Here is a 12,672-nt window from a genome sequence, read left to right on the forward strand (position 1 = left end):
TGAGTTAATAATTGATTGAGAACCTAGTGTCAATTAACCTAAAATGTCTTGCCCCCGTAGAAAGGGCCAACAGCTTATCTAATACTTGAAAATGTTGAAATGGCGATTTGAAGTGGAGCTCAGGATGCCCAAATTTGACAGTCTCCCTGTATCACATTACATTTACATTTAGTCATTTAGCAGCCGCTCTTATCCAGAGCGACTTACAGTAAGTAAGTTTAGTTTTAGTAAGTACGTTTTTCACTGCCGGGAATCGAACCGACAATCTTCAGATTACTCGCCCGATTCCCTAACCGCTCAGCCACCTGACTCCCAAAAGGTATCACACCATTTGGTTTTGAAAATGGCTTTCTTGGGGAACTGAGGAAAACAAATGTGTGACAGATCGAACACAGCAAAACAACAGTGTCCCATTGAATTGAAGCAGCAAATTCCTCCTCCTCCACGCACTGACAAAGACGCGGCAGTCCTCCTTCCTAGCCGCCCATAAGCTGAAAGCTTGAGGCTCGCATCTGCTTCTTTCTGAACACTCACTTCTAGGCTTACGCATCATGTTCCATCCAGCCAATTCAGGAAGTGCATTGAGCCACAATGAATAGAAAATGGCATTGATCACATTCCTCTGCTGAATGGAGGTGGAGTCACATTCGACCTAGTTGGGAGGAAGGATCCATGCTGAAGAGGCTGGAGTGGCCTGGCCTCTACAGGAACAGACACTCGACTGCGGCTGCAGACACTCCACGTGTAACCGCTGTCCTTCACCTCCTCCCAGGTGTTCCTGAAGAGTGACCGCGTGTCTCGCATGGTGCAGAGTGGAGGCTGCTCGGCCAGCGACTCCCGGGAGGTCTTCAAGAAGCACATCGAGAAGCGCGTCCGCAGCCTGCCCGAGATCGACGGCCTGAGCAAGGAGACGGTGCTGAGCTCCTGGATGGCCAAGTTTGACACCATCTACCGTGGAGACGAGGACCTGCGCAAGGCGCAGCAGCGCATGACGGCCAGCGCCGCCTCCGAGCTCATCCTCAGCAAGGACCAGCTGTACGAGATGTTCCAGAACATTCTGGGCATCAAGAAGTTTGAGCACCAACTGCTGTACAACGCCTGTCAGGTGAGTTTCTGTATATGCTGACTTTCAGTGGCCTTTTGAGTTGTATGTATGGTGCATCTCACTTGGATCTCTAACCAAGCCTTTATATAAAGCATGTCACCCTCCTCAACCCCATTTAGCTGAAAAACATCCCTCTTCAGTCTTGTTATGGGGCACAAAGAGAGAGATTGGCTGCTTTGGAAAAGCAATGCAGTGCAATGCAGCCATTGTGGAAATGAATAAAATGATGCCAGAGGAAATCCTGCAGGTATGAGTGCCTGCTTGAATACCCCATGCCATCAGTAATCAAGGCATTACAGTACCCTGGGTGAACACTGCTTAGAAAATATGACCATTGTGTGTGTGTGTGTGTGTGTGTGTGTGTGAGAGAGAGAGAGAGAGAGAGAGAGAGAGAGAGAGAGAGCGAGAGCGAGATTGCGAGGGTGAATGTGAGAGAAAGTGGGTGGAGGGTGCTATTGTGAATTAACAAAAAATTCTATGTGATGCATTGTGACAATAAAGGTGGGCAGGGTATAGTAAAAAAGGGACATATCTCAATTATTCCTTACAATAGGTGCATTGTAACGAAAGGGAATTAAAGGATGATATGGGAAGCTATTAAGACTGAAAGAGAGGAGTGGGTGGATGGAGGACAGGATGATAATTATGGGGTGATGATGGCCTTCAAGATGGGTGTCCTGTCCAACTGTCAATCATCTACCCAATCGAGCCCGAGGAGGTGCTAGAAGCTCTTTTCAGATGGCCCTAGGTAATCGCCCAGCCTGTTGTAGGATCTTAGACACGTCCCTTATAGCCATGTAACATGTTCTCAAGACTAAAACACACAAGAAATCTTTCTTAACATAGGCTGTGGGTTGACCTTTGCATGACTACGGAATAATAGTAAAAATCGGAACGTAGTTTCATTATGACATATTGAAGTCAAGCCAATGGTGCTTATATCATTAGCACAGAACACTCCCGTAGCCAATGAAAAGACAGGGCCAGCCCCCTGCAGTGTCATTCTGACTCGTCTGACACCACAGTCACCAGCTTTCCATTAGGAAGAGTTCTGCTGTGACGGAATGAGACTTGTCAGATCTGTTTCCAGGCAGAGCTACAAGAACAGAGGCAGTGTTTTCTACAGGAATCCTTTCCCCCCTGTTTTCATGTATGCTTCCCATTTCTCGCCAGAAGAAAAAATAAGCTGTAGATTTGTATTGCAGTGGCTTAAGCATCCAGCAGCCTGTTACAGTCCAAAGCAAGTGAATAGCAAGACACTGTGCTAGTACATAATTCAGAAATCCGTGCACAAGCACATGGTAAATGATCTGAAAAGCAGCGACTCCAGATCTCTGCAAATGTGTGAGGTCAGTGGGTTGTCATGGTCATGTGACCCTAGATGGAACCCAGTTGGTCACAGTCACATGTCATCTCGTCGTCCCAGTCAGGTAGCTGTCAGGAGACGTCCCCTCTGGCCAGGGCCAGTTGGATGAGGCACAGATGGTCTCCACACGTCATCTCCTAACAGGCGGTTGGTCCCCTCATTATGTGAAGAACCGGTTTCCAGGGGAAGAATGACAGGAGTTTGATATGTAAATCAGCGTATTTATAAGCATACAGATATTTTTCCAGATATTAACGTCTACATGTTTTCATGCAAGGTACCAAAGCCATATAACATTGTCCATTGTCTATTTTTGGTGTGTTTCTGTTTCCCCTCTGCATAATGAAACCAGTATTACACAGTATATAACAGTATAAACAAACTGGACCACTGCAGAAACAGCCTTTTGCATGGAACGAGGATTCCATCTCATTCCACCAGCCACTGTGTGGACCATCAGAAACCTCTGATGATGTGGTCCTGGTCGTTTGATGGATATGTTGTTGCCAGTAATGATGACTTGAGTTAGAGGATAAATCAAATTACAGTGGGCTGTGGCGGATGTATACCCGAGGCGTGGGTGGAACAGAGTGGGAGTTTTTCCTATTTATCTGATAGTCTTCAGCATTGTGGATGTGGCTCGGCAGCCAGCCTAGTGCTGCTGTAATTGAAGCACAAGCAGGTGCCAGAATGGACCAGGGTGGGGAACCACCCAGACCAGGGTGAGGAACCACCCAGACCAGGGTGGGGAACCACCCAGACCAGGGTGAGGAACCACCCAGACCAGGGTGGGGAACCACCCAGACCAGGGTGGGGAACCACCCAGACCAGGGTGAGGAACCACCCAGACCAGGGTGGGGAACCACCCAGACCAGGGTGAGGAACCACCCAGACAAGGGTGAGGAACCACCCAGACAAGGGTGAGGAACCACCCAGACCAGGGTGGGGAACCACCCAGACCAGGGTGAGGAACCACCCAGACCAGGGTGAGGAACCACCCAGACCAGGGTGGGGAACCACCCAGACCAGGGTGGCTGCTGGGGATGCAGAGCTGCCTTCTGCTAGAACTCACATACACCTTCATATCAATGTTACATCAACAGACTCCCAGAGCGAAGATTCAAAGCTTAGGTTCTGGGTTTATTTTCTTTGTTGATTTCCTTCTGAAGACCAGGGCCTAGCTTAGTAGTGACATGCGTAGAAAAGCAAAACCCTATTTAGGCAACAAAGTGTAACGCCAAACAGTTAGATGATGGCAACCGAACGGATCAGTGCTCTTAAGGCGTTCACAGTGCCTATAGTGTTTGTTCGGAAGAGCCCTGAACAAATCAAAATAAAGCTTTAAACACACAGAAATAAATTGTGCTCTCTTGTTTGTCCAGATAATACCACTTACATGGTCTAAATATGCAAAGTCTCTTGGTTCCTCTTAATACCAATTTAGGAATGTAAAATTACCATAGAGATTAGGTCATGGGAATTTGTTTTTATTATGAAATAAACACTTTGTTTCATGTGGTGAGTTATGGTTTGAGAAAAGTCTTAACACAAAGGAAATTCACATGACACTATATGCCCTGCCTCGGTTAAAAGAGATCAAAAACTCAGTGACACTGCACCTATATTTGACAATGACAAACAAGGCCAAGCACACAACAGTGTTTGAAAAGGTTCCACTTTTGCATCCATTTTGTCTGGTTACATAAATAGGTGAGACAGGCAAAAGACCATTCACTGTCTGTCATCAAAGGCTGTGGTCCTATCATACTTGAAACAGAAGCCTGGATGACAGCTTTGAAGTATCTTCACTGTTTATGGTTGGTCTCATGTACCCACTGTGTGAGTGTGTGTCTATGTGAGTGTGTAAATATGTGTGTGTGTGTGCTCTGCCAAGTGAGGTTACATGTGTTCATGTGTGTATGTGTGTGAGTATTTGTTTGTGCTACCTATCACCGTCTATTACAAACACACCCATAACCTTTGTCTGCCTCTGTGTGGCTGCCATGGTGACAGTAAACATGGCCACCTCTGTCCTCTCTCACCTTGTATATTGGTATCTCTCTCTCTCTCTCTATCTCTTTTTTACGCGCCGTTTGTCTTTTCCTTTCCTGTCAGCCATTGTCACCTTGTGTGTATTGAAGTAGACAGCAGCTGATTGGTTTTCCCTTAATCACATATCAGTGGCTGGTCTTTCTATCCATCAAGCATAGGGAACAACAATTAGTCTAAACAAGACAGGGTGAGCTGAACGGAGGGGAGGGGTGAAGAGGAGATGAAAGAGGAGGGCCGGAGAGAGGAGAGGGCATGGGAGAGGAAAGGAAAGCAGATGAGACTTAAACAATGGCCTGTTAAACAGTCTCTAAAATCCCACCACCGGTCTGAGTTACGATACAGATGCTATAGGATGCTGTTCAAAACGATTCAGAATCACCTGTACACTTTCTGTGGTCTCAGTCTCTAGGCACAGCACTAAAGATTAAAAACACACTGGCACTGAAATCTTTTCTCTGGCAGGGCTGTGTGTATGTGTGTGTGTGTGTTCCATATGTGTGTGTGTGTGTGTGTGTGATGGAAAGCAGATTAGAAAGACAGTAGTCATGACAACTGTTTCTGATAGTACTATGTTTTCCAGAGCCTAAACTCATGCAACCTTGTAAAAATACTGGGTACAAAGTCAGTCTGCCCAGAGAATCTGGATAAAGTCAAAAGCTCTCTCTTTGATGACTTCCCATTATCACTTACCTCAAACCATAATCAACTCTCTCTCCTCTGAAGATGTTTAAACCCCTGCAATATGTCTCATGAATCCTGGGTTCAGATTAGGTAAAAGACGTGGATAACCAGGGGCAACGAGGGAGTGTGTCTTTGTGTTGGTGCAAGATGTAGGCTTGTGTGGTCAAGCTTCACCTCAGCAGCTTGAGTGATCTGGCCCCTGTAGTGTTTAATGTTAGCCCAAGAAGAACAAGCTACACCCCAGAGGCCTAGACAGACAGATGATCCTTACACACACACACACACACACACACACTACAATATCGATTGTCACTCTGTACCAGCCATCCTTCTTACAGAAGGAATACAGTCTGTATAAGATATCACACATTTTTCACTTCCAGTGACCTGAGGGATGGATGGATGAGGAGTCTGGAACAGACAGATAGGACAAAGCCTGAACATCAGACTGAACAATAGATCAGACACACTTAGACAATTTCCACTTCTTCACTAAACATAGGCCTGTCTTAGACACCAGTCTGGGATTAAGACCTCAACAGCTAGACCTGAATCCTGTCAAGAGAGGACCATAGTTTAACTGTAACCCTGAGTGACTGGGAGAAACAAAAAGAGAAGTAGAGGGAGACAGAGAGATAAAAAAAGAGTGATAGAAGCAGAAAGAAGAGATGGAAAGAAATTGAGAGACGGGGAGAGCGATAGAAGCAGGGAAAAGCTCAAATGAGTGAGCGAGAGAGAACAGGAGCAGGGACAGTGTGCCTGTACATGTGGTCCCTCCACACCCTGTCAGCCTCCCAGTCTGCAGTAACTCAAACATGTGCCTCTGTTGGTGGTAGCAGCAGGGGGGGGGGGGCGCTCAGCCGAGACCTTCCTACAGCAGGAAAGAGATCAATGCCAAGACCGGGGGTAGAGGGGAGACAGACTGACAGACGGCCGGAGACTGAGGAACAGTTTGGTGAGTTGTTGAGAGATAAATGAAGAGAGTGAACAGACATACTGAAGGGAAGGAAACAGAACATTTTGGAGAGGAGACTGAATCCCCAGAGAGACAGAAACATGTGTGATGAATGAGCTGAGAGAAGGACATGACAGCCTCCTCCAGTACAACTCGACACACACCCCATTCTCACTGTACTCTTATTGGTGTCAAAACGTTGTGTTCTATGTGGCTGTTATCCTCTGTCTGTCTGTCTGTCTTTGTCCATCTCTCCATCCATCCGCTTCCCATCCCAGTTCTCTCCAGCACAGATCTTATTAGTGGAATCGTTATGCTATCGATTGTCCTTTGAGCCATAAAGTAATCACAAAGACCAGGCCAACTGTACTTCTCTGGGAATCATGGAACACACACACACACACACACACAAACTAGGTGATTATTACTCATTACCCTCCTCAGCAAGTCCATTTCATACCAGCTGCTCTATTGTCTTATTGATCTCCTCCAAACCCAGCTAGGCTGCAGGATCGGTACAGAGGTGTGCTTGTTCTGAGTAACTGGCCTTGCTGTCTGGAACGCACGCAGATACAGGCACCTTGTCCTGGGCCAACCGTCATCGAGTCCCACAGTCCCCAGATGAAAAAACAGTTTACACCTCACCATAGGTTTCAGTCGTGACTGCTGTTCCTATACAGTGCCTCATAGGGGCCAATGTGCTAATCCTCCCTGTGGCAGCTGTGTATTTACCCAACAGTCATTAGAACGAGCCACAGGTGCCTTTTTCCTGCATGTGGGTGCGGGGGGAGTGGGGAGGGAGTGGGGAGGGATAAGAGCTGCTCCATAGGTGCCCTGGGATCACAGAGAGAGAAGCCTGTCAGGTCCTGCTGTCTAGGGAGATGGAAGACTGCAGGCTCTGCTCCCCACGCTGCTAGACTCCAGCCCTCCTGCAAACACTCCTGCTGTATGGTGTGATGGATCCCACTAGCCCAAGATGTACGTGGTGTGCTGAATTAATTCAATCACAGTTCCATTTCTTGACTTGGCTTGCGCTGGATTTGATCATGTGACATCATTGAACGAGTGTAATGGAGGGAAGGACAGGGGTGTAGGGAGGGAGGGATGGACTGAGAGTGGAAGAACGAGAGGAAGGGTGTGTCGCTCCCTCTGCGGTCTGCTGTGAGGAATTCTCCAGTAGGCTGATGAGAGGCAGAGGGGACGGCAGGCTAGCATGGACAGACTCTGGTGGACCAGTCACCCTCAGGCACCTGGCCTGAGGCACTGTGCCAGAGGGGCGTGCCAGACCTGGGCCTTCATGGGAGAGGGTGGACGTACATAGAGAGCCAGGCTGGAATAGGAGTTACTCTGCACACCATATGCCCATGATTGGTGTGTTTGTGTGTGTTTGTGTTAGCACAGGTGAGGAATTAGATGGTGTGTGTGTGTGTTATGCACAGGTGGGGAATTAGATTGTGTGTGTGTGTGTGTGTGTGTGAATGTAGCTGTGTGTGTGTGAATACGGTATGTGTGTGTAGGTGTCCAGCTTGTGTGCCGAAAGGGAGATCCTCCAGCCTTGCTCTTGTACAGATGGCATCCTGCTGACTGGCCAGAACACACTCAGCACACCCACAACAAAGAACACAACTCAGGCAATCCCACAGGTTCAATACAGCCACGGGTATTCACCTACTCACATTCTCTCTGCAAATGGATTTGTGACATCTCTGTGTTAAGGTCACGGCCCAAGGTATTTACAGGTGTTGGCAGCATCCACTGGCACCCTTTGTCTGTGTGCCATGGCTTGTCTACTGTGTGTGGCTTTCTGTTGTCCAGTTCTGCTTGTTTGTACTCTGGATGTGCTTCTATGACTTAATGGTCTGTTTACTGTAATGGAGTGGTTTATCAGACTGGTCAATCGTACAGCCGGGAAGAATGATCGTCATGCTGTTTTGTCTGATCTGATCAACATAAAACAATTGTTTTATTCATCGCACACACACACAAATGCTCTGTATATACAGTATATTTACAATAAGCAATGCAAGAGTCAAGCATGGACTCCAAACATCTGATTCATAGTACAGAGTAATCACTTGGCAGTGTTTAGTTATTGACGTTTCCCAAGGAAAGCCACGATGATAGGCTCAAATGGATGTTCTATTGACCAGAGTTCATCACCTGACCACAGTGAAATCCACAGAGTCATCTTAAACAGAAGCCTTAGTGAAGCTTCATGTCTATACGTATTCTGTGATCGTCATGTCACAGCTGGCTGTGTGCATAGCCTAGGTATGCATTGTACCGCAGGGTCCTGTTACGTGGAGACTGTACTTGGTGATTCTGACAGACCCCACAGTACGTTGCCTAGGAGACGAACTAAGATGTTGCCTTTGTGTTTACAGCTAGATAACCCGGATGAGCAAGCGGCCCAGATCCGGAGGGAACTGGACGGTCGTCTGCAGATGGCTGACCAGATAGCCAGGGTTAGTAAGCATCCATGGACAGCTTATTCGATCCAACCTGTATTGTGTATAAGATCCAGCGACGCTATGGCAACTGCATGGTGTGTGTGTGTGTGTGTGAGTGTGTGTGTGCACTACAGGCAAGAGTTCAGGGCACATCTTAACATAAGCACAACAGGCTCAATACTGCATACCATGTCAGGGAAAATAAATCTGTACAGAGGCGTGTGTGCACGTGTGTATATGTGTGTTGGCACAGTATACCTCTTTGTATACTTGACATTGTAGTCTTACATAGTGTTGTCTGTATAACAGGGTGGCAAGTTTCCCAAGTTTGTATCCAGGGAGATGGAGGCCATGTACATCGAGGAGCTGCGTTCCTCAGTCAACCTTCTCATGGCCAACCTGGAGAGCATGCCCGTGTCCAAGGGGGGAGACTTCAAACTGCAGAAGCTCAAGCGGGGCCACAACACGTCCATCATAGACATGGGCCAGGAGGACGAGAACACACTGTCCAAGTCTGACGTGGTGCTCTCCTTCACCCTGGAGGTACTTTTTACATTTAGTCAATTAGCAGATGCTCTTATCCAGAGCAACTTACAGTAAATACAGGGATATTCCCCCAAGGCAATTAGGGTGAAGTGCCTTGCCCAAGGACACAACGTCATTTGGCATGACCGAGAATCCAATCGGTAACCTTCTGATTAATAGCCCAATTCCCTAACCACTCAGCCATCTGACTCCCTACACACCAGGCAGGCCCTTAAAGGCACTGGATGTTTGTGGGAACATTTCACCGTGGAGCACAGAGCCGATGGACTCTGGAGACAGAGAGGCACACAGAGAGGCGTCTGATGTCATTGTAACCTTTAACCCTCTGGATTAAACAAACACAGATGGTCTGGTTTCTGGTGTTTTATAAGTGTCAGTACCATAGGGTATTACATTTATTATGACAGATATTGTGTGTTAATGCAAATATTTGGGATTAAAGGATCTAAATTCATACGAAGCCGAATGGAAGACTGGAAGTGATGTATTATAACTATTTGTCTGCTTCTGTGCGGCTTCCATGTTGACTGTCAACAAGGCAACTTCTGACCATTTCTCCCCTCTCTCTCCCATATCTACTTTATGTTACCCTCTCTCTCCCATATCTACCTGATGTCCCTCTCTCTTATGTCCTCTCTCCCTCGCTCCCTCTCCAGGTGGTGATAGTAGAAGTGCAGGGCCTCAAGTCTCTGGCTCCTAACAGGATTGTCTACTGCACCATGGAGGTGGAGGGAGGGCAGAAGCTCCAGACAGACCAGGCTGAGGCCTCCAAGCCCACGTAAGTAGAACACAGACACACACACCCTAACCCCCCCCCCCACACACACAAACCCACACACATGCACATCAAGTGAAAACTTATGTTCATTGTGACTTAACCTACAGTATAGCCCAGAACATTGTGTCCTTGGGCAAGGCACTTCACCCTACTTGCCTCGGGGAGAATGTCCCTGTACTTACTGTAAGTCGCTCTGGATAAGAGCGTCTGCTAAATGACTGAATGAATGAATGAATGAGAACAACAGGCTTGGCATTCTTGTATTTTATGTAACTGGCCAAGCAGGTTAGAAGCTGTAAAAAGCTCATGAACCAGCCGGCGGGTGATTACATCAGCCACTGGAGTAGGAAACACACGTGAGCTACTGAGATGATGAAGCCTGCCCTCACTTCCTCTTTACACACGCCCAACCCCTCTCGTGGACTTCCTCTTTACATTACATTTAGTCATTTAGCAGACACTCTTATCCAGAGCGACTTACAGTAAGTACAGGGACATTCCCCCGAGGCAAGTAGGGTTGAAGTGCCTTGCTCAAGGACACAACGTCATGTGGCACGTCGAACTGGCAACATTCAGATTACTAGCCCGATTCCCTAACCGCTCAGCCACCTGACTCTTTAAACATGCCCAGCCCCTCTCTTGGACTTCCTCTGAGGGTCAAGCTCCTGCAGCTGACTATCTAATTCCTGTGGTGCATGTTCTACTGGCTGGATGAAGGGTTCCTGTGGTGCACGTTCTACTTGCTGGATGAAGGGTTCCTGTGGTGCACGTTCTACTGGCTGGATGAAAGGTTCCTGTGGGGCACGTTCTAATGGCTGGATGAAGGGTGATACTGTACAGGGTGGATGAACAGTGATGCAAGGTGGATGAAGGCTATGCAGGATGGATGACGGTGATGCAGGTTGGATGACGTATGGATGAAGGTGGATACTGGGTTAAACACTGTGGATAAAGGGGTGGATGAATAGTCCTCCAGGATGGGTTAAGGGTGGATAAAGTATGTCCCTTCATGTGTGTTTTTTCCTTCACCTCCTTGCGTCCTAGTACGTAGTAGAACCAACACATAGTACACTTTGTAGAAGAGTCCATGACTGCACAGCAGTATCAGCAGTACTGTAACTGAATGGTTGTCAGTTAGCTGCAGTTGTAGACACACTGCCTCACACATTGCAGTGGCAATGTGTTCCTCGTGCTCCCTGTGTGTCCTTGTGTTTGTGAATGATATCTCGCTCTCTGTGTGTTTGCACAGACAGGATCTTTTTGGCCCTGTACCCAGACCCAGAGAAGCCTCAGGTGGGAGTTGGGGATCGTGAACAGCTGTAAAATGAATGTGTAGCTTAGGCCCACATGTTCCTGAAACAGGAGAGGAAGGAATTTCATACAGAGCCCAGACATGCCAGACAGGGCTTTAAAAGCCACAGCGAGTCCTGGATCACGGCTGGCCACCTGACCACCGGGGGGCGCTCCACCGTGCTCAGTGGTGCTCTGGGCTTCAGCATCCAGAGATCCCTGATCCCCGGGCTGAGGGACTTCCTGTTCAGGGTGGGTCCGGGCCAGGACCCCCACAGCGCCCTCCTCAGGGAGTTCTGGGAGACGACGTTTGACTGTATCCTCGTCTTAATCTAACATTCTCGCCTTTTCGACCAGCTTTCCCTATTCTATACACCTCTTATGTCCCATATCTTTCTTGCACCTCTCCCCTTCTCTGTCTCTTCTCCCCTCCTCCTCTCATGTCCTCACGCCCTCTCTTCCTGTCTTCTTGTCCTAGTCTGTCGTTGTCAGAGGCTTGACAGTAGCATAGTGGTGTTTCTCTGGGGGAGTCAACAGGTCAAGCAGTAGTGAGAGAGGAAAGTGTGTGTGTGTTTGTGTGTGGGTGTGTTTTGTTTGTGGGTGTGTGGTTTGTGTGTGTGTGTGTGTGAGATGAGTCGCACTCGTTATCCAAAAGCTTTTAGTTTTATGACGCCCTATCTTATACACATATACTACACATATACATGTGTCTGTGTGTGTGCGTGTGCATGCATTTATTGATTTATGCTGCCATGCATCTACACGTGTGACCAGGCTGAGCTGTTTGACCAGTGTAATGCCCAGTGGAATGCCTCAGGCCTGTGCCTGTGGCTATCAAGGCGTACACACACTTACACACACTTCTTACACTCACAGACACAAACACTGCTTACACACACCTACACACACTCACATGCACTTACATACACACACAAACACACACACACACACTACTAACACACATGCATACTCACACACATACACACACTCATGCACATGTTGCACACACACAGAGAGCACGAGCTTGCTAAGTTTCATGCGGTCAGGCAGGAGGAGTGTGATGGACTTTGTGTGTCTGAGAAATATGAATGTAAACTCAATATTCAGGCATGGACTGGATTTTAATAGATCTATGATGTAATAAAACATATGATCTTGATCTTGATATTATCATGTCATTTTGGTATGAGATACTCTGTTAATTAATGAAAGTATTATTACAGTATCTAACATCAGTCTTTAATTTGATCATTTTTCTTCTGAACCCCAGATGAGACTGATTCCATGATATCAATACCCTAACACTTATTTACACTTTCAGAGAATCGCGTGTGAGCATGTTATCTTACGGTAATAATGGTATTCTCCTGTTCCGTCTCCTGTCCTTATCTGGTCTAGTAGCTCGATGCACACGCCCAAAAGCTGCTCTGCTGCCATCTTAGAGGAATA

The 12,672-nt window shown here is 47.4% G+C and overlaps 1 protein-coding gene across 9 annotated transcripts in view; it reads left to right on the plus strand.

Annotated features, from left to right (window-relative positions):
* cadpsa (Ca2+-dependent activator protein for secretion a) overlaps positions 1–12,672 on the plus strand; it is a 73,759-nt gene that overhangs the window by 11,284 nt on the left and 49,803 nt on the right. For all 9 annotated transcript variants that reach the window (XM_067244361.1, XM_067244622.1, XM_067244449.1 and 6 more), the window contains exons 3-6: positions 773–1,105; positions 8,544–8,624; positions 8,919–9,152; positions 9,812–9,933. In XM_067244361.1, coding sequence (XP_067100462.1) covers positions 773–1,105; positions 8,544–8,624; positions 8,919–9,152; positions 9,812–9,933 — 770 coding nt within the window. The remainder of the gene's footprint in view (positions 1–772; positions 1,106–8,543; positions 8,625–8,918; positions 9,153–9,811; positions 9,934–12,672) is intronic.

The sequence above is a fragment of the Osmerus mordax genome, chromosome 1 (genome assembly GCF_038355195.1).
Source record: "Osmerus mordax isolate fOsmMor3 chromosome 1, fOsmMor3.pri, whole genome shotgun sequence".
NCBI classification, from domain to species: domain Eukaryota; kingdom Metazoa; phylum Chordata; class Actinopteri; order Osmeriformes; family Osmeridae; genus Osmerus; species Osmerus mordax.